Below are 25,843 nucleotides of genomic sequence, written 5' to 3'. Positions count from 1 at the left end.
TAAGCTTCACAGACCACATTGCTACAACGACCCGGTCCTGCAGATTTGCCTTATACAACATTAGGAAGATTAGACCCTTCCTGTCAGAGCAAGCCACCCAACTTCTTGTCCAAGCTCTTGTTCTCTCCAGACTGGACTATTGTAATGCTCTCCTGGCGGGCCTTCCTGCATGTACTGTCAAGCCTCTGCAATTGATCCAGAATGCAGCAGCGAGGGTTGTCTTCAATGAGCCAAAAAAAGCTCAAGTTACTCCTCTCCTCATCAGGTTACACTGGCTACCAGTAGCCGCTCACATCAAATTCAAGGTACTGATGCTTGCCTACAAGACGACCACTGGCACGGCACCAACATACCTAAACTAACTGGTTAAAATCTTATGTGCCCTCCAGAAGTTTGCGCTCTGCAAGTGAACGACGCCTTGTGGTGCCATCCCAAAGAAGTTCAAAATCACTCTCACGGACCTTTTCCAGGACTGTGCCCAGCTGGTGGAATGACGTCTTTACTCATTTTCAAGAAACATCTAAAGACTTATCTTTTTCGCCAGCACTTAACCAACTAATACTAGCACTTTTCCTCCTTTTCTTGTCTTTTCATTTATTTAAAAAAAAAGTTCTGTACTAGACTAACTGAGACTTGTCATGGCACTTGTATACTGTTGTTGCTCTCTTGTTGACCAGACTGCTTCTATTGTTCTCATTTGTAAGTCACTTTGGATAAAAGCGTCTGCTAAATGATTAAATGTAAATGTTTTTTACAGTGCAGCATTAAGATGCCCTGACATACTGGCAGCAATAAATTAGATATGGGCCTAAAATAAATGACAAAGTATTTTAAGATAAAAACATTCAGATCTCTGTAACAATGATGATCAAGCTTCCCAACCTTTTCTTTTGTTCTTTTCTTTCTTTTTTACCATCAATTTACATGACCTTTGCTAGGCTAATTCATTGTTTCTGCATAAGTACCACAAAATGCTTTCTGAATCTCTATGTAGATCAGAACAAAAAAATAGACATTCACTACAGAAATGTCTTTGAACATTTTAATCAATTTCAATATTTCGAAGAATGGAAATTTGGCTACAGTTTTAATTAAATGTTCCCAGATTTTCCATAAGGACGAGAGTCCTTGATTATGATAATGCAACTATCTGTGTGTGTGTGTGTGTGTGTGTGTTGGGGGGATTCTTGTTTTTGGTTATGAACTTTGTCACCCAGGTCGCTCTGAGGCTTTCAGCGTCTCCTCGTCGATTCGGCTTTTTTCGACTGTGTTCGGGTGATTCCGTGAATAACGGACTCTCCTCCATTTTGCATAGTTACACTTGTGTGAAGGTTCTTCTGCTCCTGCGATCGATATCACACCGTGAAGGACGGTTTCCCTGCAATGGACGGGTAAGTCTGCGTTGTTTACAGAATATGAGAAAAAAAAGCCATTTTTGTGAGTAGTTTAAATTAATTCTAAAACGAGTTTGGTCGCAATCTTGAGCGTTTTAACAAGGCCGTTCGCGCAGACTGGTGATGCATAAGCCAACGTTGGCTAATAATAACAAATGCATGCTAGCTCCGCATATCATATTTTACCACTAAATAGATGCTTTGTGTATACATAATATCAATTAGTTACCTGCAGAATAATTTAACATCAGTCTGTGATGTGTATCCTATAATGTGAACAACAGTGGCATGTCAAGACGCTTAACGTTAGCTCCGCGGCTAACGCGTCCGTTTTCCTTTGTTTGAAATGTAACGGTCGGTCACTCGTTCCACCCACGAGTTAAATATTGATTTGTCGTTACAGAATACCACTTTATTATGCACAATTTGCGTTTCAAAACCGAATTGCCTACGTGCATTATTAAGCTTCTTATAACAAACTGCTGATATTATATAATATATAATATAATATTGGCCACATTGTTGTACAATTAATATTTGTAATTGCGAAATTGGTGCACTGATGACATTATGTGGTGTGGCATCGATGTGTATGTGATTTCGAAAGTGTAACACAACATACAGCCCAGAATTAATCGGCATTGTTCTATTTTCTCCCTTCAGCATTGCAAGTGATGTTGCAGTTGGTGTGAAAGTAAGTCTTCTTTTTTCTTGACTTCACTTAATTTTAGGATATTGTATCAAAACATATGCAACAAATCTGAGAGAGTAACCGCCTCCACAAGTCCATATTATCTGGGGATATTGTGAACAATGGAATAATGTAAAGTTGTATGACTTATACATCTTTTTAATTATTTGAATGATTTACTGAATTTGAAGTGTACATCCGTGTCTTTGTAGAGAAGCTCAGATGAATTGCTGTCTGGCAGTCTGTACAACAGTCCAAATTCTTCAGTCACTGGTAAGAGTACACTTGGGACACTTGTAGACTGGGCTTTAAAGATGCATCATTCGAGGGCTTGGAACCAGAGGGGCGTAAGTGGCATTTGACAAACTTTACAGGAGAGCCAAAACAAAATTTTGACCACACTTCAATCAACTGTATTTATTAATCTTCAACCACAACATTGCAACCACTTACATACTTATACGAGTAAGTTCTTAAGAGAACATATTATGGCATATTAACACAATGAACATATAAAACCTTGCAAAATCTTGAAAATATGGCAAGAACATCAAATACGCCTTTTTGGCACCAAACATTTCCAATTCTTCTAAAGAAAAATAGGGCGTATCTGCTGATCAATGCAGAAATGATTGGTAAAAACATTGGTTAAAAACACTCTAACTTCATAACTTTTCATTTTATTTAAAATACTGTATACGTAGTCTTTTAATTTCATCATTTCAAACTGTTTAACATTTCATTTCTAACCGTTTAATTTCAGTTCTCATTTATGAGTTCACATTCATGTCAAACAGTTTAACATTTAATTTCAAACAGTTTAATTTCAAATTTTATTCATGAGTTCACATTAATGCATTTAATTTCAAACAGTTTAATTTCTCTTGTTTATTACACATTTCACTTTTTAGTTCACTTTAGTTGAACTAAAAAGTTCACTCACTGCCCACTGTCAGAGTGTTATAGAACTCTACATAACAGTGGGGAATACTCCCATTGGTGCACAGGGTGAGTAGGTCTTTTTTCTTTAAGGCACTGATCCCTGGAGGACTTTCATACAATGAGCTGGGGTGTGTGGTTCTGGTGCCGCTTGTTGCCTGTTGTGCCACCGTCAGTTTTCGGAAGTTTGGGGCGGTGAAATCATACTTGAAGAAGATTGTGTTTGGTTCATCTTTCGTGTAGCGGAACCATTTAATCTTCTGCCAATGAACTGATTGTCCCTCCTCATCTTTTGTTCTGTTTTTGAGTATGTGGTTGGAGAGGGACTTGAAGTCCAGAAAGTCCTTGTGTTCAAGTTCATGTATACTGTATGGGTCATTCCTTCTTGCCATTCTCACAAGTGTGTAGTAGCCATCAGGGAAGTAATTAGAAACTTTTCTTCTTGCAGTTTCCACTGCAGCATGCACACTATCACACTCCATCTGGCTGTGACCAGACTCCATGTATTTATGGTCAATAGTGGAGAGGGTCAGTGAGCTGACAGCACGCAGGCACATCGTGCTAAAGGCAGCATTCCTGTTCTGTCCACCACAAGTATCTGAATAAAGAACTGCATGTTTTACATGTGGACTAAGTTCTTTAAGGTACTTGTAAACACATGTGCTAATCTCTGTAGATCCATGGCCGCCTTCCCCCTCATGCCACATGTGTGATGTTCGGGACCCAGTGAGACACAGGAAAAGAGAGATCCAATAGCAGTAGGTTTTATTAGGGTAATCCAAAGAGAAGTGAAAAAGCAGGGGTCAAAACCAAAAATCCATCCGAACAAACAAACAAATAAATAAACAGGAGAGGAACGGGAACAGGAACAGGAACTCGGACGACGAGGAACTCGGAAGACGAGAAAAACTGGGTAGCGGAACGTAAGGAAGGAAAGGACTCCATGTAGACAACAGGAAAAGAGTGGTAAATATAGGGAGGCTAATGACTAATAATTAAAGGCACCTGGTGCAATTAACAGGAGTGCAATTACTGTGATGAAGGGACAAGGCTAGTGGGAATTGTAATGCCTACGGTGAGGTGCCTAAGGGGAAGTGAGCCCACTAGTGGAAACCCAGGGAAACAGAGACCAGACAGCGTGACATTACCCCCTCCTCCACGGAGCAGCTACCAGATGTTCCACCCGAACCCAAGAAGAGTGGTGGAAGAAGACGTGGAGAGACTCTGGTAGTTCCACAGAGTTTAGACTGGATTCAGGAAGATCAATGATGACTTGACTCTGCTCATGAAGATCATTGGTGACCTGACTCTGCTCATGAAGATCATTGGTGACCTGACTCTGCTCATGAAGATCATTGGTGACCTGATTCTGCTCATGAAGATCATTGGTGACCTGACTCTGCTCATGAAGATCATTGATGACCTGACTCTGCTCATGAAGATCAATGGTGACTTGCCTTTGTTCATGAAGATCAATGGTGACTTGCCTTTGCCCATGAAGATAGTCTGTGACTTGACTCTGCTCATGAAGATCAATGGTGACTTGCCTTTGCCCATGAAGAACACCGGTGACTTGACTTGACTCTGGAAGGTCACCGGTGACTTGACTTGACTCTGGAAGGTCAACGGTGACTAGCCCTGACTCTGGAAGGTCAACGGTGACTAGCCCTGACTCTGGAAGGTCAACGGTGACTAGCCCTGACTCTGGAGGGTCAACGGTGACTAGCCCTGACTCAGGAGGGTCACTGAGCACCTGGCTCGACTCTGGATGGTCCACGAGCACCTGACTCGACTCTGGAGGGTCCACGAGCACTTGACTCGACTCTGGAGGGTCCACAAGCACCTGACTCGACTCTGGAGGGTCAACGGGAACCTGACTCGACTCTGGAGGGTCAACGGGAACCTGACTCGACTCTGGTGGGTCAACTGTAACTGTCATTCTGTGCAGAGGTGCTGAACAAGCAGCCATCTTGTGCCATGACTCTGGACCGGCGTTCATTTTGGGCAGTGGCGCTGGGCCGGCGGCCATCCTGGGCAGTGGCGTTGGGCTTGCGACCATCTTGTGCTGTGGTGCTGGGCTGGCGGCCATCTTGTGCAGTGGCGCTGGACTTAGGGCCATCATGGGCAGTGGCGCTGGGCTGGCGGCCATCCTGGGCAGCGGTGCTGGGCCGGCGACCATTCTGCATAGCGGCACTGGGCTGGCGGCCATCTTGTGCAGCGGCGCTGGCTCTGCAGACGTGTGCCTCCTCTCCCCTCTCTGTCCGCAATGGTGAGACGGCGGCTCCGATCCGTCACTCACGAACCCAGGGTCGAACGGGGGCCATGGTGGAGAGCGATGCCTGACCTCCTCTCGACCACTCACTCCTCTGCGACCTCCCCTGGTCCCACGAAAAACGACCAGGCGGGTTCCCTCAAAACCACTCTTTCTGTCCCGCTCGGTGGCTGAGGAGGAAACATTAAAAAACATACCGCTGGATCTTAGTAGATGGAGTCCTTCTGTGATGTTCGGGACCCAGTGAGACACAGGAAAAGAGAGATCCAATAGCAGTAGGTTTTATTAGGGTAATCCAAAGAGAAGTGAACAAGCAGGGGTCAAAACCAAAAATCCATCCAAACAAACAAAAAAATAAACAGGAGAGGAACAGGAACGGGAACAGGACCTCGGACGACGAGGAACTCGGAAGACGAGAAAAACTGGGTAACGGAAGGTAAGGAAGGAAAGGACTCCATGCAGACAACAGGAAAAGACTGGAAAATATAGGGAGGCTAATGACTAATAAGTGAAGGCACCTGGTGCAATTACTGTGATGAAGGGACAAGGCTAGTGGGAATTGTAGTGCCTAGGGTGAGGTGCCTAAGGGGAAGTGAGCCCACTAGTGGACACCCAGGACAAAACATCTCTTCATCTGTCACTTCTTCACAAGATACATCCGTTTGCTTCATTATATTCATCAAAATTTGTTCTGCCTCAGACAGTTCCATGTGTGCAGCATGCGTGTCAGCCATTTTAGCTAGTGCTGTTTAGGGGCACCACCCACTTACGCCCTTCTGGCTCTGAAAAATACTGTAGCCTCTTGTATTGTTCAGAGCTAGAAGGGCGTAAGTGGACTTGCGCCCTTCTGGCTCCAAACAATGTGTAGGCCATACATGTATTTTTTAGAGCCAGAAGGGCGTAAGTGGACATACGCCCCTCTGGCTCCAAACAATGCTCAAACTTTTGTGTTAGGTCTTTGTTGTTTTGTTGCTTTATTCAATACAGGTTGATTTCTGATGCGTCTTTTTGGCACAACTAGATAGAGCTCATCAAGACCTTTAATTTGATATATAGAACTCATTTTCGCCCAAAATGCCACTTACGCCCCTCTGGTTCCAAGCCCTCGCATTATAGATTTGTGTGTGTCTGTGTGTAATTGATAAGCAAAAACTAAGTTAACAGGGAATACAAATAACTAAAATTCCACAGAAACGCCACATATTTCAGAACTCTCATTCACAAAATTCTACAAAGCCTCAATAAGCTAACGTAGACTAACCATGTTCCGTACACAACGATGTTCTTAACAGGTGACGTTTTAGCATCGATTACAGAATAAATAATTCCAGGTAATACATAAACTATATATCTGTGTCATCCTTATGTCTCCCTCTTACACCCCCGATCTAAACAGAGACCCATCCGCTGTTTGTTTCAGTAAGATTTGAGTAAGTTTGCTAGGTGCGCCCACTGCGCTTGAAAATGGACGGTGGGCAAGTTATACTTCAAGACTGCAGCTTGGGAGGGAAGACAACTAGAGCAGCAAAAATTTACCTTTCTATTTCATTTAAGTTTCCCACAGTACTTATTTATTAAAGCAGCAATTAAATTGCATTTTTATCAAATAAAAAGGTACTCATCTTCCATATTCATTTAAGTAATGTTTTCTTCAGTTAAAATAAATAAACAGTTCACAGTTGATCAGTTAAATGTGCATTTTTGCTGATAAAATCAAGTTATGCTTGCTGTACAGAACACCATTATTAGCCTTTATGGAACACCGTTAACCCCTATGATCTTCCGTACACTGGCGAAGGAGGTACTTTTACCCACTTTTCTCAAAAACTATTGTTCCTAAAGACATCGATCAAATTGCGGACTGTAAAATAGGTATTCCCCCAGAGAATGAGCACACAAACACGGTTGTCTGTCTTTCAACAATGGAGGAGTGGATGCTCGCGAGCGGTGAATAGCGAAAATTGTACGGAACATGGTTAGTCTACGTTACATATAATTGTCTAGAACGAAGTACCATATTAACTCTTTTACATATGAGTTTAAAATCTTCAAATTGACCCCCCCCCCCCCCCCACTCGGTCCGAATGTTTTAAATAGCTTTCTTACCTGCCTGTCAATGTATGTATCTGCATACCTCTGCGCACCCTGTTCGCGCAGACAGAATACGTCATTAGCACATTCACGCACACTGTGCAGACAGAGCTAGAATGGCAGACAAACATAAACAACCCGGTCTTCCTTCATGGAATTGTAGTATTTTTAAAGACTTCTCCCCTGGTTAATGACACATGATTTAGCCCAGCGGTTCCCATTTCCAGTGCACGCGCACACAATTTGCATGTCTCACTTAGGTAACACACCTGATTCAGAGGACCAACTCGAGCTACGTGAATGAACTGTGTTCCAATCTATATTATCCCTACAAAGTGTTCATTGCTCCTTACTCCCTGAGCAGGGGTTTAATTCACTTCGGAACATGGACTGGAATTGGGAACCGCTGATGTAGCCTATTGTAGTAAGGTTGTCTCTGGTATTCTGATCTGTGAGCATAAATGTGTTCATGGGGCATGGCTTTGGACGGCAATTGCAGGGAGGGTGGGACAATCGCTTTTAGTGCCATCAGTCTAATGTTAGCATTTTCCAAGATTTCCTATTGCACCTTTAACGTACCATAGTAAACATGGTAAATAAGACCTCTTGAAAAAAAAAGACGTCAGCTTCTTATTCTCTATCACAATCATGTATTTATTTAGTAACATATTTTTCCTGTCAGATGTCTCATCCCAAGAGTTCAGCTCTGCCTATATGTCATAAAAATATAATTATAGTTTTTGTTAGGGAGCTTTTATAAAAATGTGATGTGATTGTGATGTAGGCTATATACTGTGACTACAAATAAACAGAAACTGACTCGACTAAATAAGCAGGTATAGGCTTTGTTCGTACCGCTTTATTTCTGTGTGACTAATTTTCAATCCTGATAAATTAATTCAGTATGATCAATGTATCACTTATTATTGTGAAACATTGATGCTTTTGGATTTAAATATTTAACAAAGCTGGCCCGACAGTGGAAAAGCAGCTATTTTGACCAAGTTTGCACTTATTCATGAAATATAAACAGAATATGAAAGATGACATACTGTAAATTACAGATAGTCTTTATAGTTACAGTATATATATATATATAAAATATATTTATATCATATATATTGAAGTGCAGGTGTATTTCTGATTTATTTGACAGCTAATGGAAGTGACAGTAAGAAACTGAGGGTGGAGGACAGCATGGATAGCCCACCATCCAGAGTCATTCATATCAGGAAACTCCCCAATGAGGTTTCTGAGACTGAGGTCATCGCCCTGGGTTTGCCCTTTGGAAAGGTCACCAATATCCTGATGCTTAAAGGCAAAAATCAGGTATGTGATAGGGGATGATGGTGAGGGACATAAAACCAAGCTCCTGTTGTAATAGCAAGGAGATAAATCTTCTGAAATTCAATGTAGTGTTTAAAATGTCTTGTTAAGGCTGTTTTTCAAATAGGGTGAACAAAGTTTTTGCTCATTTATTTGGAAAAAGAGTTTGTTTCTTAATTTTGAACACTTTACCTCAATTAGGCATTTTTGGAGCTAGGAACAGAGGAAGCAGCAGTTACTATGGTGAACTACTACACAGCTGTTACACCTCAAGTGCGTAATGTCCCAGTGTTCATTCAGTACTCCAACCACAAAGAGCTCAAGACTGACAGTGCCCTCAACCAGGTTAGAAAATGCACCCTTTTTTGTTTACATTTTTCATAACTAATATGATATAAGCAACAGAAGTGTGTAATTAGCGTAGTTCAGATCCTAATCGGTTGCCCTGCTTTCCTTCTGAAGCGAGCTCAGGCTGTGCTGCAGGCGGTGTCCGCGGTCCAGGAGGGTGGCTCTCCAAGCTCGGCGGCAGGCGAGAGTGTGTTAACGCCTGCTCCCAGCCCAGTACTGCGAATAATCATCGACAACATGTTCTACCCAGTCACCCTGGACGTCCTCCAACAGGTCACTGGCTACAGCAGGCATCCATCTGGAATAAACTGCCATTTAAAAAAGCAAGCCAAATGTTTTTTTATACACTCATGCCTCTGAATTAACGGGACATTCCATTGATCTCTCTTAGATCTTCTCCAAGTTTGGCACTGTCATGAAGATAATCACATTTACCAAAAATAATCAGTTCCAGGCTCTTCTGCAGTTCAGTGACCCAGTAAATGCCCAGCAGGCCAAACTGGTGAGTGAACGAAAAGGAGGATTTAAACCACCACAAACTCCATAAAAGTGTAATGAAGTGCCAGAGCACTGTTATGAGATTTTTAATGTGATGGTTATGGCCACAGGCAAATTATGATCCAGTCAAATGTTGGTTTAGTACCTTTCTTTCATTTATGTGATGAAATGACTGCAGTTGTCATTACTTGAAGAGGAGTGTTTTTATTACTTTGAGCCAGGGCCCTACATTATGCACTGGCTTTAATTATAGTTATCCTTATTCACCCATGTCATAGAATAACAAATGTCTTGCTCTCATCCTCTGTCTCTCTTTTTCACTTCTTTTCATTAAAGTCCTTGGATGGTCAGAACATATACAACTCCTGCTGCACTTTGCGTATTGACTTCTCCAAGCTGGTCAACCTGAATGTAAAATACAACAATGACAAAAGCCGGGATTATACTCGGCCTGAGCTGCCCGCAGGAGATGGTCAACCACCTGTGGACCCATCTGTGGCTGCCACTCTCAGCAAAGATTCCACCTCCCTTCTGGGTGAGTTAGAAAACACTCTCATGCGTGCCTCAAACGCAAACGTTGCTCAATCACACATTTAAGACCCATCTTCCCTGTCATTCTCTGACATGCTCCATCATCTCCTGTCTGCATAGCTTCAGAGCAGAGTAGAGGTGTGAATGCTTTCCTTCTATTTATGAGTCATGAGAGTTTTCTAGTTCTTAGTAGAAAATGGGTCAGTGGTGCCTGAAATGCAATCCCGTCTAATTGATGTGCCATTCAAACACGTTGCTTTACGTTTTTGCCGCTTCCACGGCCCCCAGTCTGTGTTTGATCCCGTAAGACTTTGACTGTACACGTTCTCCGTAGGTACTCCCTCTGGAATGGTAACTTCCTACTCTAGTGGTGGAGGGTTTCCATCTTCTCTAGGTACCTATGCTTCCATTTACTTTTCCTTTTTCCTTTTGATTTTCTAACCCTACTTGAATGCGCTCTTCCTTCTGAAGGACAGGGACTTTTCCAGTGCTGTCAGAATTGGCAGGGCTTTCATGTTGAAACCACCCTAACCATTTGTCCTGACTTGACATGGAGGATTCATAAACAGTGTCGCTATTTGTCAAAGCATAAATCTGAAGCTGCAACAATAAGCCCTTCCATTCTGCATTATGGGCCTGACGTAATAGATTGACACGCACACTAATTAGGGGCCCGTATTTCAGACAGACTGGCAATCCAAACTGCCAAACACAAGCTACCTTTAGCTAAAGCAGAGCAGCCTATTAACCGACTAACTACAGCAAGCAGACAGGGCCCAAAAAGCAATTTTGTTTTCGGATATTGCTCTAAAGTGCCAGTCTGTGTGAAATCGGTTCAGATAGTGATCTCCCTAGCGGCAGATATTGACTTTGGGATGTGGGGTTTGCCCGAGGTCTGTGCAGCTGACTGTGTAACTGGATGTGCTTGGTGTGGTGGGTGCAGACAGACAGAATGCATGGCCACAGGACAGATCCGCCTGAGATGCTGAGCTTTTGACTATTCTGGGCTATGTGGGCTGACATGGTCCTGCTACTCTCGTTCTCTCTCTCTCTCTCTATAGGGGCCATCAGTCCTCTAAGTGCAGCGGCGGCGGCGGCAGCAGCAGCAGGGAGGGTGGCGTTGTCTGGACATTCGGGACCTGGCGGAGTGCTACTGGTCAGCAACCTTAACGAAGAGGTCCGTACACCCCCCACAAAACACACACACACACACATATCCCTGCTCTCTCTGTTCACAGTCTTTTCATTATTTCAATCAGGTCACCAGTACACTGTATGTTTCAGGTTTTATATGTTTAGTCCTCATCTGTCAAAGATCATTCTTGAGTTTGAGAGGTCTTAACCTTTGTGGCATTTAGCAGCAGATCAACATTAACATAATAAAAAATCTATTGTATTTTGAGAGTAGAACATAAAGAAGAATTCCTGGGAATGTCATAAGCTTTTTCCAAATTGTTTTTATTTTTTTTTCAGTAAATACTAGAGCTGGGTAAAAATATGTTTTACCATCAATTGGCAAGAAGGAATATCATTCTTAAAACCGCAAGATAATTTTAAAACAATTGCATATTTTTTAGTGCACAAGTAAAACATTTTAAACATCAACAGCTGCACCACATATTTGATTTTATTATTTAAATTTCTACATTATAAATTTTGCAACATAATGTTGCATTATATTGCTTTATTAACCTGTAAAGGCCCAAAATATTATATATAAATAGTTATATTTGGATTATATAATCCCCTAAAAATTTAAATTCTGTCATCATTTACTCACTCTAATGTCAAGACCGTACGACTTTTGTTAATCTTCGGCACACAAATGAAGACATTTTCAGTATTCTCTTTTTATTTTTGTCCATCTATTGAAAGTTCATGCAGCCAAAACTTTTACTTGTCAAACAATTCATAGAGGTATCATAAAAGTATGAGCAGAGCTGTTTAATGCAAGAAGTCTTCTGAAGAGACGAGATGGCTATTAAGTTGGAAAATACTACACAACTTTTGTCTAGATTTTTGACCCAATTTGCAGTCAGGGCACTTCATCCGACGCTAGTTGCAGATAGTCAGAACCGGTGTGCAGGTTTTGGGCAGTCAATTTCACAGAAATCACATAGTGTGTGATGGGCACACATTTTTTCTTATTTATATTTTTAAGCTTCAGACTATAATTCCTTCCAGTTGAAGCATATCAAACATTTTTTATATTTTGGGCCAACTTTAGAAACATCTTGTTTTGCTTTGCTTTGTAACATCTTGAAAGGCTGGCAAAGTATGATCCTCATTTGTTTAGTGTATGGTGCCCAATTTTTTCCTGAAACCCTTTACAAAGTCGGCAGGCCTTTATCCACATATAATCTTTTATCAGCATACCTACACATACATACACACCCTTGCTTGCTTCATGTGCCAAAGCTAACCTCATTGGACCCAGCTTGTCAAGCAGGCATGTTGAGCTTCCATGTTCACCAAATTTGATGAGATCTATGGATGTGTGATGATCAATGTTTATATGTGAATAAAAGCCTAAAATTGTATCTAAATTAAAACAACATGAGGGTGAGTAAATTGACAGAATCGTAACTTTTGGGTTAACCTGCAGTGCACTTTACGAAAAAAAAAAAAAAAATATATATATATATATATATATATATATATATATATATATATACCCAGCCCTTCTTCAAGCAAGAGTGTCAACCATTTTGAAATACCACAGCGTGTGACGTCACAGGGTTGGTTTGCTCCATTGGCCACTGAAGTAATATAAGCATTTCTATATTTTTTGCACACATGCTTGATTTGAAATGGGGAAAGATGAACTTGAAAGTACTGTTGAGCCCATTGCAATTTCTTATGCATTTGAGCTAGGGGTGGGATGGTTTGCTGACAAAAATTTAACGTGCAAGGATTGCGGTTCAGCTTAAATCTGACAACGCATCTGTAATAAGGTTTCTTATAAATAACGTACAAAAAAAACCAGGGTTCCGCTAATGTATGTTTTAGTTGATGGATGCGCATTCTGGCTTCCCAGTACATTACAACAACAGTGATGATAAAAAAGGAAAAAAAAATCCCAAACTATTCACTCTTGTTCAATGTGAATGTCATATGCTGGAATATGAGCAGTCATTTATCACCCGGGTGCTGATAGTGCGTACAAAGGTGAGACCTGAACAGCACACGTTGATATCTGTGTTTAAACTAAACTCATTTAAGCATTGCCAGTTTAAACATTTAAGAGCCAGAGGACGTGGGCTTGTGTGAGCAGTGAGAAGATTTCTGCGTGTGCTCATCAGAAGCATGCAAACTCAGAAAACGCAAATATTAAGTACTCTCTGAAGTATTGTATTTGAATTGACAAATTCACACAAAAATTATGTTAAAATGCCTATCTTGGTAAGCTTCCTATAGCACACATAGCCGGCTGAACGTACTGGAAAAGTGCATTATCTTAAAGTAACAGTCTAAATATTAACCGAACAGCAAGAACAAATAAATCACTCACTGCTCTTGATTGAATAGCGTTTGTAAGTTTAATAAAGATCTGTAATTTATAGTCAAATATGCAATGCTGTTTTACATTTGATTACTTTGTTCAATTTCTGTACCATAAAACTTATGATAGACCTACCTAAAAAAACAAAACAAACTGAAAGTCACTGTTTATTTTATTTGTATCTTTATTGTATTTATTGTGCTGTTGCATGTAGTTAGTAGTTTTAATTTGAAAGTATAGTTTTTCCATAAACATTGCACATACCAAACTGTACCGAAACCGTGACCCTACAACTGTGATACAAACCGAACCATGAAAAAGTTGAACCGTTCCCCCTTCTAATTTGAGCTGATGCGGCAAGAAGACCGAGCAGTACTACCGTTACTGGTGGAAGAAATCGTGAACCTGCTGGTTTGGGGTGAAGACCGGGTTCAGAGACAATACAGATTTACGTCGATACTCAACAAAATTCTGACATAATTTTTTGTGCATTTACTTAATTAGATGGGAAAGAGAAGTCAACCTGGTACTCGTCTCACTGCGTGAGTACTGCATTGAAATCTCTTTTATGCTGTCTCACCCTTAAATGGCTTAAAACACTTTGTTTTAACTGAGAAGACTTAAAACACATGAAAATAATAAACTTTAAGGAAGCAGCACTAGCCTGATCATTCTGATAGGTTATTAGATTTTGCTAGTCTGACTACGTCAGACTTCGTACTTCTGCTCAATTTCAGTTCGCTTCTGTACTCGGTCTGAGATAGTGAACTATCTCCCAGTTTTCCTCCAGCTCCAAACCAGCCGGCCAATCAACGAACAGAAGGTGGGCTGAGAGCCGTGACGCAGACACTAAGTGCTGAATTTACGATTGTAGTTTAGGTTAGGGAAATCGAAAACTGACACAGAGACACGGGATGCTATTCGCTCTGTTGTGGAGAATATTCCCGGCATTTGCCAACTGAGGCCCGAACAAGAAGAGTGTTTGTTTCACATTTGAATGGAGGTGAAGTTGTGGCCCTATTCCCGAGTCCCGACAGGTTTTGGGAAAAGTTAAATTTATCAACTGTTACTGATCATTAGCGAGAAACTTGGTAGACCAAAGTCTGGCAAGGCGATAATTGTGATTGTGAACTGCCATGTTCCCTCCGGTATTTTGCTCGATGATTTAGTTTTCGTTGCATTCCTGTGTTTACAGTGGAAGTTCGAGGCAGCTTAGCTGGGGAATAACACATGTCATAACCAAACGTTATGTGATTGGCTTACGGGTAACCAGTGATTTTAAAGCCCCCCCCCCCCCCACGTGAAAGAAAACGCTTGTCAATTATGCCCTTCCAGACTGTGTCTACGAAGCAAAGCGAAGTAGCAAAGTTTGGTATTACTAGGCTAAGATTTTGCATCCTTTTAATAGCTGGAAAGCTAATTGTACTTGCAGGAGAACATAAAATATGTTACATAGCACTAATGGTGAACGAGCCAGTGTAATGCAAATACATCTGAAAGGTCTTACATAACAAAAAGATGCAACCTGAATGATATTGTATGGAGCATTATTTGTTTACATCACATTTTGCCTCGCAACAGTGTGTGGGCAACTACGATCATTGAACTTTGTGTTTTAGACAGTTTGATATTTCATCCAATTTTTGGCTAAGCAAAAAGGGATAGTATTTAAAACTATCAGAGAAGCACCGAAAGCAAGAGACTGTTTAGTGCTGCATCACGTCTAATAATTTAGTCGCCAGAATGAAGATTTAGTGGCATATGCGAGTGATTTACTTGCAATGTAGAGGGTTGTAAATAAACTGCAGAATGTTATATTTTCTAATGCACGCACAAATTGCACCTATTCTGACAGCACTGCACGAGCTCATGGTGCCAAAGTCCAAAACGCAATGAAAATCTGTGCTGGATTGTTACTTGTCAGTTGCTCAGTAAAAGTTGACAGTGGCTATGTTTACATGCACAATTTTTGGTTTAATCAGACTGAATTCATTCCGATTGATTAATCTGATTGTAGTGTTTACATGAATGCTAAATAAAGCGATCAGGTTTATGTGAGCATTTTTATATTACAAGCTTCAAAACGGAATAATTTGTTTTTTGATATGCGCACACTGCACAAATATTGACAGGGCTTTGACGGGCTTGTCCTTCGGTATGACTGTAGTTTCTCCAATGAAAAAGGGTAAAACCACCCCCTTCAGGCTTTTTCGTCCAATTGAGCCGTTAATCCGATTACAAATGTATTATTTGGTAGCATGGAAATGTAGCCAATGTGATATGTGCAACAAACGTCTTCCCAAATTTGTGATCAGAATCATTTATAAATCCGAATGCAGTTGTAAACCAAAAGAAGCATCTTCCTGCAGGTTTCTTCAAAAATAAAAGCCAAGAAAAAGCAATAACTCCATCAACATTCATAAATGGTAGTATTGTAATTTTACTGTCGTTCTGTAAAATAAAAGAAAAAAGAAAATAATGATAATAATAATTAACTTACAACAGCTCTATTAAAACATTTATTATAACATTCACACATTTGTTCAAATTGGGATCTGTAATATATTCTAATATTTAAAAAGTCTCATCTGCTCATCAACTGTTTGTTAAATTGTGCTTTGTTGGTATCGTGTCTGCTAGTGGTGAAATAAAATGGCAAAACAGGCCTACATGGGGGGGGGGGGGAATGTGAATGTACCGTGTTCGGTATTTGGCCTTCGGCCCAGTTTTTCATTTTGTTCGGCGTCGGCCAAGAATTTAAATTTCGGTGCATCCCTAAATTAAATGCTTATATTACTTCACTGGCCAATGGAGCTAACCAACCCTGTGATATCACAGCATTGTGGTACTGCAAGATGGCGCAACCCTTGCTCCAAAATCTATAACAAAGCATTCTTTTTTTCTATGTAATGGTTCGTGTTTGTTATATATTTTTTAATTCAAAGAGAAAAAGTCATTTGTAACTCTTCTAATTATTAGAATGAGAATGATGCATTCAGTCACACACATTGAACAAGCAGATGACTTTCCTTAACATGATTTTAAAAGGACCTGTGTCTCATTTCCATCCTCAGTGTATTTCATATATTATGTTCAATGTTATTTCAGTATATTTGCAGTTAGTAGTGAATTGATAGTAACTAGTAATGGATTAAAAACTGTAGCTCTTTGTTTTCTATTGTGACATTTATGCTTGCGGAAATATACTGAAAGCATTCTCAGTAAGGTTTTTCATCAAAATGGAGGGTCTTTCTGCAGTCTCTCCTCTGTGCAAATTTTGATCACTGTCTCTCCTCTCTCTTTATCTTTCCCCCTCTCCCCTCTCTGGCTCGCTCTCTCTCTCTCTCTCTCTCTCTCTCTCTCTCTCACACACACCTTTTCACAAGCGCTCTGTCTGGAAGTAATATCTAACTGTCTTTTCTCTCTAAGCTGTATCTCTCTCTTCCTCTCCTGATGCTCCACTGCCTCTCTCTAAGCTATTCAAGTTGGTATGAAACATGGTAGCCCCACCCGCCTCTCATTTCTCTCACACTCTTTCTCATTTGATTTCTCTGTCTTTTTGAAGTGTTCCATTAATTTCCCCATCATGATTTTTGTTTTCCCAAACACTTGTGGGTTTGTGGAATTTTCGACATGACGTGCTCTCTATTGATGCCATAACTCTGCAAGGTGGTTTTCATGCCTACCCGCTGCATGGCCCTGCCCCTTAACAGCTATAGGCTGATCTTTTGTTTGTCTTTTTTTTTTTTTTTTTTCTAAATGCTTTCTCATGCTAAAGCCTTCCACGCGCTCTGCATGCTTTGTCCTCCTCACAGCGTTTCTGTGCTGCAGGTAGCCTGAGTAAATGTGCCCTGTCCAGTAGTCTCGGGTGACTACGTTTGGCACTGGGAAACATAGTCGGGGGAAGCAAAAAAAAAAGACAACCCTTTCATTTTCTGGCCAAACTCCTGCATTTCCTATGTACTGACCTGTATATTATTTTTGTCCCCCCTTTCAACTTTTTTTTTCTTTTGTCCCACGTTGCTCCCAACCCCCTCTCCTCTCCTCTCCTCTCCTCTCCTCTCCTCTCCTCTCCTCTCCTCTCCTCTCCTCTCCTCTCCTCTCCTCTGTGATTGGTTGGCCCTATCTCTCCTGCAATCCTGTCTCCCCGCCCTCCATCCATTCATGCTTTGTGCCTGAACCAAAACAAATGTTCCTCCTCGGACCGACTTGCCCCAATTAACTGCCTTGACCCATGCTCCATGACCACCTCACCATTCTACGGGAAACCACCCTCCGTTATGGATGATCTGTTCATCTCTGCTCTACCTCGACTCTTCTCTCTTCCTGTCTTACGCTGCTTGCTCTTCTCTCCTTCTAAAGATGGTTACGCCCCAAAGTCTGTTTACCCTCTTCGGTATGTTATTGTTAGCAATCTACCTCTTTTTGTTTATCTCTTGTTAATTTCATTTCTTTCTTTTTTTTATATCTTTCATTTGTCATTTAAGGGCTAGCTAATTATCTGGCACTAGTGTAACAACAGTTTCTTAGTTTTCCAGTTTCATTTGTTTAGTCCTATTATGCCAAATTTCACATAAAATAGTTTTTTTTTATTTTTTTTCATTTGTTTTTCCTTGGCTTTCGAAGCCTCTGTCTCTATCTTGCTCTATCTGTCTCTCTTCATGTACAGCTTATATTAATGCATGGTTGATTATTTTGCATGTAGGCTTTTGATTTTAACTTTGCCATATCACATGAGCTTGTTTTTGGAGGGCGTATCAAAATAAGTTATGTCTGTTAGAAACTGTTTTGGAGATTTTTACATTATCTTCAACTTTCATGTCAGAATCGGAGCTTCTGAAGCACTAACTTGTCCTTCTTGGTTCACTCCTCTCCTCCTCCTCCTCCTCCTTCCCTCCCTCTTCCATCTGCCTCTCGCCTAACCGAAGGTGTCTACGGTGACGTGCAGCGTGTGAAGATCCTTTACAATAAGAAGGACAGTGCTCTAATCCAGATGTCTGATGGAAACCAAGCCCAATTAGGTAAGCTGACGCGCTGTTCTTTTGGTGATGTGTTGTTTTTATATCGCATTAAGACAACAAAGAGCTGTCTGTGTCTTTGCTATCTAGCCATGAGCCATCTGAACGGGCAGAAGATGTATGGAAAGATCATCCGTGTGACCCTCTCCAAGCACCAGACAGTACAGCTGCCCAGAGAGGGTTTAGATGATCAGGGCCTGACAAAGGACTTCACAAGTTCTCCTCTGCATCGCTTCAAGAAGCCTGGGTCTAAGAACTTCCAGAACATCTTCCCCCCTTCAGCTACCCTCCATCTATCCAACATACCGTGAGTATGCTGGAGAACATCAGATTTTCTCTAGGTTTTGGCATTTTATTAATGCATGTGTATTCTAGAATCATAAATCTTGGACCAAGTGCTGACCATCTTTTTAAATTAATTGTCAGTTTTTTCCCCCTTGCAGTGTCTTTCAGTTCAAGTCTGAGATTAAAATGTGGCTACCAAGGAAAACTTGTTTTCCCTTTTTATTGGTTCATGCATCATGATAGCATTTTACCATTTACTCTGGAGGAAATGCTAATAACTGCTTGTTTCCCCTCCAGTGAGAATGTGACAGAGGAGGATTTACGACTGCTCTTCTCAAACTCCGGCGGTACAGTAAAAGCGTTCAAGTTTTTCCAGTAAGAACACACTGCATTCCATTACTTAGTAATTTTTATGTACATTCATGGTTGTCGCTTTGACAGTCATGTTTGTTTGTTCTTTACTTTCTAGAGATCGCAAAATGGCTCTGCTGCAGATGTCCACGGTGGAGGAGGCGATTCAGGCACTCATTGACCTTCACAATTATGATATGGGCCGTGGCCACCGCCTGAGAGTGTCCTTCTCAAAGTCCACCATCTGATGATAGCCCTGGTGCTATGTCGCCTTTTTTTTTCTCTCCCCCAGGAGCCTCAAATCGAATTATTTTTTACCAGTCATTCCTTAACACCATATCAAGAACCTCAATGAGAATGGCCATTAAAGGAACACTCGCTCTGTATCTGCTCCTACTATTGTTTGTGTATGGCCAGCTGTTATTCTGTTTTAGGATGGATTGACAAAAATGTGCCTTACTAAGCAAAATAGCATCATCCCTTTGATCCCGTTGTTACACATTATAGAGGTTTAGGCACATTATGTGTGATGATACAGAAATGTAACCTTTACAGTCACCTTGTTTTGATGGTTTTTGAAAGAGATAGTTTTTGCTCTTGCCCAATGTGGCCTCATCTTGTCATTGTTCAAAAGCGATTCAATTCGTCAGCTTGCTTTGATTCAGAGGCAGAAGTTAATTTTTATAATCTATCGAATTGAATCTGAACTGAATTTGACGAAACATACTCCAAGTTGTAAATTATGTCGTGAATTTGTTTTATTTTGGGCTGTAGTGGTTTTTTTTCTTCTTTGATCAGGCACCCAAGGTACTTTTTGTAATTGAATCCTGTGGTAAACAAAACTTTTGACAGTGGGGAGCACAGTGTGTGACGTATAGTACCTGCTTTGATATTTTTCACTCACTTTTACTTCAGTGAATTCTGTTACCCATTTTTTTTAGATGAAAATGAGAGCATGTGCTGATGGATCTCGGCAGTTGCATGTGTCAGATTGACCATGTTTGATGTTGTGATGTCACAGTAATGTAGGGACTGTTGGGACCAAAGTAAATGTGCCTTTAGTCTTACGTTATTCTGCATTGTACAAAATGGTTTTATTCAACCTCCGGAATATTTTTTATCAATGAATACAAAAAATCTGACTTTACAACAGGCATCACTTATATAAATGATCATTAATTGTTCGTGGTTGTACGAGAATTGCTTACTGATTCTACTGAAAAATGACATTTTTGTGGTATTGGCCTGGGAAACAATGGGAAGGGGTGTGTTCTGTACATTTTCTACATGAATTAAGTTTTTACATCTTTAGGAATAAAGTTCGGTATAGAAGCGGCACAATTAAAAGTTCTTTTTTTCTACCAATCTCCTGCTTGACGGTCCCTGTGTGGTGTAGTGCTTTTATCCTGTAGCATGCTAAATAAACTCTTCTCGCTCTGCATTCACCTCTGCCTCTCTGCTGTCTCTTCCTCTTCCTGTACTGTCCTCTGTATCTCACTTAGCTCTTTTTCTCTAATGCACTCTTTCCTGGGTGTAGAAAAACGTGTTTGGCTTGGTATAAAAATACCCCCGGTAGTAAACCATGAAAATGATGTTTATTCGCAGTGATAATCTGTAACTTTCATCCTGTTGTCTTACTTCTTCTATATTTTCTCATGCTTATCCCCAGATCTCCGTCAACTTTTGTTTTTGCATATCCAACCTGGACATCAATGTGCCATTTTCATGTCCCCATAATCTTTCTCAGAAAGCAGGGTGTTTGGGCAACAGATTGGACACTGTTTAGTTGCATGTAATACAATGGTGAAGAGGTGCTTACAGTATTCAACCTTTCAACATGCGACTGATTGTGTGTAGAATTCTGGTGGTGAAAGGACAATCAGCTGGCACCAATTTCAGCTAAGATGCAAGGTACTTAAGTTGTAGCTTGTACAGTTTTTGTGAACTGGTATAAACATAGTAAAGGTGCCCTGCTAGAGTTTTTCTGTGAGAGTGCTTCTTTTTTGTTAAGCATTCAATCTTTTATGTAGAAAGAAAGCTTTTAAAGAGTACAGTGCAATTCTTATAGTTCAACCTAAGGGAGATTCAATATTTTTGCCATTGTGTTGTCTCAAGGATTGGGTGCTTAGCATCATAAAAATCTGAATATTTTGGATTTTGCAATGCAGTACACTGTGATGAGGCAGTTTCCATCAAATTTTATAGCACACGAAACCGAACATAGAAAAGTAACTGTCTTTATGGGTGAATAATTGCTGGTATTTTTTGCTATAATTATGACAAAAATGCCTGTTTTCATACATTATTAACAGAACCTGGGAATGTTGATATATTAAATTAAACATGATCCATTATGTGATTCCAGAAGTTTCAAGAACTGCAATTCTCAGTTCAATTATTTATTTTATTTCTCATTATTTCTTCAAATAATTTCTTGATTTTTTTTATTTCTATTTTATTTTTAATTCAGATTAGAGTTTAATTTATTATTTGCATTAAGCTATGTGCTGAAGCGGCCTCTAATATACACCCCATATTATGTCATTTTCTTTCATTTACTGGTTTAAAAGCCTTCTAAATTAAAAAGTGACTTTTTAACATTGAAACATTGGCTGAAGACTATATATTTTATTTGCAAAAATAATTAGCCACTTGTTAAAGTGCAAGACTGCTAAAATTGTTGGCTACCAATGTAGTTACTTCTGCTCCAAAATGCATTTGAACATTTGCTAAATTACATTTCTGAATAATAAAAAAATCAAATTTTAAATGTGCTAATTGAACTTGACCAGCCTGCTCCCAAGCTAAGGCTTTTTCCTAAAACTTTGGGATCTTGTTATTGTGTTGTGTATATTCTGGATGTCAAAGCTCCCTTGAGCAATCCAAGCCCACTCTGCTCATTGTGTTGTTGCAAGGCCATCTGTAACTCACCATGTAGCCTTCAGTACTGTTCATGCCTGGAGAAAAGAACTGCCGTTTCTCCCTGCTTTGAGAAAAGACTGCCAGAGAACAAGATGTAAGCCCAATACAGGTCAGTTCAGAGATCCACAAGGCACAAAAAACTACTAGCATTGTTTGAGTTGACAACTGATGTTTTCTTTCAACAGTTATTACAATTGAGTCTTCAGTTGTACTGTGACAGATCGCATTTCCACATCTGGGTCAGAGCAGTTTCTCCACTGTAAGTACAGAACTAGTGTCATTGTCTTGCCCTTCCTTAGTCTTTGTAGGTCAAAATGATTTCCCAAGGAGAATTAAATATTTAGGAGAGACAAGTATGATCATTCCACTGTCTTTACTTTGGGAAATTGGCATTGGTATTGGAGGTTGCACTGGGTTTGAATTATTAAACGGCTCTCTGATACTCAGCAGATTTAATTAGCATAGCGTAATTATGACCCAAATGTCAACAGACTCCATGGTTCTCCATATATTAAATATATCTCCAACCGATCTCCATATATTATTAGTTTTTTTTTTTTTTTTTTCTTTAATCACTTCCCATTATGTGTCGGTTTGACAATTTCACTCTTTAGACCAAGGTTTGTAGTGTTGGGACATATTCAAGCTGTGAAGTTCAGGATAGAATAACCTTGAAGGAAACCTACAGTCCAAAAGTCCAGACGTTTTGTAGATGAGCATACACCTTAAATTTTTTTTTAATTTATTACAATTGCATTGGGGAAAAAAAACAATGGAAGAAAGTCAAAGGTTCAGAATGGAATGAAGGTAAGTAAAAAGTTGACAATTTAATTTTGTCTGTGTGTGTTTGTGTGTGTGTGTGTGTGAACTAACACTTCCAAGCAGCTGTTATGTTGTTGTGTACATATAACAGTGTACCGTTTACACAGCAAGGCAAACTATTATGTCCCATTTGTCAGCGGTTCATGGCAGCAGCACAGTTTGTTTATACCAGAACAGCTCTGTCAGCGAGGACAAAACATGGTGTCACCTACAGGAGATTCACAGCTTAGCTCAGGGGCTCAGCAGAAACCTGAACATCTTTTTTATCCACACTGACATGGAGCTGTAAAAATAAAAAATAAGAAGCAGGAAAATGTGCACTGGGTACTTATTCAGAGATTAAAGCAAAATCTTCTAAATCACGGAATGAGATAGTGATTTCCCAAATCAAATGGGCTTTTATCTATATGCAAATGACATGATAGACTTCTTGTGTTTATTTTTAATGACTCAAGAGGATGGCTGTAAGCTGCCGAGCATTCACAGTGGACAAGAGCTCACCGCTGTCAATGTTCAATTCCACTATTCAGATCACTGAATTATACCACAGAGATAGAAGCATGTAGTGCCTTTGTAGGTCACTCTGAACTTTGGGTAAGTTTAAACTATTTTAAGAATAGTTCAATTCTGATTCTGTAGTCAGATCAGCCCGTAGTGTGGACTGTATTTCATATGCTGTATACTATGTATCTTCCTGTATCCAGGGCCGGCCCGCGGCATAGGCGGTATAGGCAAATGCTAAGGGCGCCACTCATCCATAGGGGAGTGAATTTTTTTTTTTTTTTTTTTACATTTTTTTTTTAATAATAGGCTACTATTTAAAAACCATTAATTCGAAATACTACCAAATAAAGCAAAAAAAAAAATTCAATCTTCAATCATCCCCCGCCCATCGAGTGCTTGAAGTGCGTCAGAAACAGAGCGCGCGCACGATCAGTTGTTGGTAATTTGTTGTGTAGCGTGCCCGACGCCGCAATCCGCATCCAATGTAGACAGCACTGCTTTTGTTAACACACAGCTCGTAGAAACGGGCCTGGCAGCTCGCGCCAGTTCTAGACACGGTGAAAGTTTCCTGATTGTGACGGAAGGCCGAATTTACATGACACATTATAAATGAGCATAGTCTGCGATAGATACAGTGCCAAAAAGAAGAGAAGAGGATAAAGACAGAGGTAAAGAGATGTAGTGAAAGAACAATTTATTGCATAGGAGTAAGATACTAATAATTTCATGGCAGTTATTTTTACCTTAAACTTAATGTTAGCAGTTGTTCTGAGTTCTGAGTCCCCAGACTATGATTTTGTACAATCATGTCAGTTTTAACACGCATTTTTTATTATCACTTTTTTTTAATGTTTTACTCTACAGTTGTGCAGTTTTGGGGGGATACAGTACAGGCCAAAAGTTTGGAAACATTACAATTTTTAATGTTTTTGAAAGAAGTTTCTTCTGCTCATCAAGCCTGCATTTATTTGATCAAAAATACAGAAAAAAATGTAATATTGTGATATATTATAACAATTTAAAATAATTTGTTTTCAATTTATTATACTTTAAATTATCATTTATTTCTGTGATGCAAAGCTGAATTTTCAGCATCATTACTCCATTCTTCAGTGTCACATGTGACATCCGGTCTATCACATTATCCTTTAGAAATCATTCTAATATGATGATTTATTATGAGTGTTGGAAACAGTTCTTTATATATATATATATGCTAAATCATGAACACAATGACTGGGTGAAATGGGCTGTCATGCATGGGGCGCCAGGTAAAATCTTGCCTAGGGCAGCAAATTGGTCAGGGCCGGCCCTGCCTGTATCTACACTATTATTTATATTAAAAAAAAATGTAATTGTGTTAAACACATTGTACCCATAGAGCACACTGTATAGTTGTTTGTGCTACTACATGTGCACATTGGCTAGTTAAGTTTATTCTCTAAAACACCTGAGTGCTTTGCTATGCATTTTAGACCATGTGTCTTAAATTAGGATAACTGTTACATGTGTGACTATGTTAAATTTGTTTGCATCCTGCATGGATCACTTGGCCATTCCCCATATGGCTACAGTGTCTATGTGCAGGAGCTGGGTTGCCACGCGGTTACAATGTGATTCGCAATTGCATTATCCTTAGGGTAATGCAAATTGGCTTCTAATTGTTTTATTATTTGGCATGATACAATTTGACCTGACTAATAATAAAATGTTATATTTGATTTATTCCGAACACTCCTGAAATCATTATGACTAGTAAACTGTGAGTGGGCTTTTATTACTACAGATTTATGGCCAGGATAGGTCAAACTTGAAGGCTCATGAATGATTGGAGCAGTAGGCACATCATTGGAGACCTTCTGATTTCTGTCTATCGCTGATTTTGGCAAGTTGTACGGGAAAGGACTAAGTGAACTATGCTTTTTGTCATAAGCAAGTAGTAGGCAAAGACAGTTATTTGTCTACCTACACCCTCTGACTAACATCAGACTGGCTATTTTGTGATGGTCAGATCCACGTGAAGCTAGTGTGAGACTTAAGAGACATTGGGTCCCCAGTGAACGGATAATTGAAAGTATAGTGAGTACGGAACAATCAAATAAATAAATTGATACATAATTGACCTTTGTGATCCATTTTTAATTAGAAACATTGTCTAAATTTAATGATCACATGAAATTGAAGTCGGATTGTACACAGAGCTGAACTAAAATGTACACAAGTAAATTTACATAAGTAAAAGACAGAATACGCATTAAACCTTAGACCAGGCCATGGGATTATGCTTTTTGGGCTGGTGGATGGATTCTTACATCTCTGTAAAAAAAAAAAAAACCTTGACTCTAGTTT

General features: G+C 39.9%; 1 protein-coding gene across 2 annotated transcripts; it reads left to right on the top strand.

Moving 5' to 3' along the window:
- The first annotated feature begins 1,276 nt into the window (after window positions 1-1,276).
- Window positions 1,277-20,691, top strand: LOC132155071 (polypyrimidine tract-binding protein 2-like). 2 transcript variants are annotated; one of them, XM_059563848.1, is made up of 15 exons: window positions 1,277-1,391; window positions 2,058-2,088; window positions 2,298-2,358; window positions 8,544-8,716; window positions 8,915-9,058; window positions 9,176-9,334; window positions 9,453-9,563; window positions 9,896-10,094; window positions 10,425-10,484; window positions 11,152-11,267; window positions 17,955-17,988; window positions 18,521-18,613; window positions 18,701-18,917; window positions 19,193-19,270; window positions 19,365-20,691. In XM_059563848.1, exons 1-15 carry the CDS (start codon window positions 1,384-1,386, stop codon window positions 19,492-19,494), a joined length of 1,614 nt encoding a protein of 537 aa, XP_059419831.1. In that variant the 5' UTR covers window positions 1,277-1,383; the 3' UTR covers window positions 19,495-20,691. The 2 variants fall into 2 exon arrangements, with proteins under 2 accessions (XP_059419831.1, XP_059419832.1); XM_059563849.1 differs by lacking the exon at window positions 10,425-10,484.
- Window positions 20,692-25,843: the final 5,152 nt, after the last annotated feature.

Source organism: Carassius carassius, chromosome 12, assembly GCF_963082965.1.
Source record: "Carassius carassius chromosome 12, fCarCar2.1, whole genome shotgun sequence".
Classification (NCBI taxonomy): domain Eukaryota; kingdom Metazoa; phylum Chordata; class Actinopteri; order Cypriniformes; family Cyprinidae; genus Carassius; species Carassius carassius.
Note: the sequence above shows the minus strand (reverse complement) of the source record. Positions and strands in the feature narration are given on the sequence as shown.

Coding starts and splice junctions, on each gene's coding strand:
- LOC132155071 (XM_059563848.1), top strand. Junction 2,089..2,297: donor ATGTTGCAGTTGGTGTGAAA/GTAAGTCTTCTT, acceptor GTGTCTTTGTAG/AGAAGCTCAGATGAATTGCT. Junction 11,268..17,954: donor TCAGCAACCTTAACGAAGAG/GTCCGTACACCC, acceptor CTCCTTCTAAAG/ATGGTTACGCCCCAAAGTCT.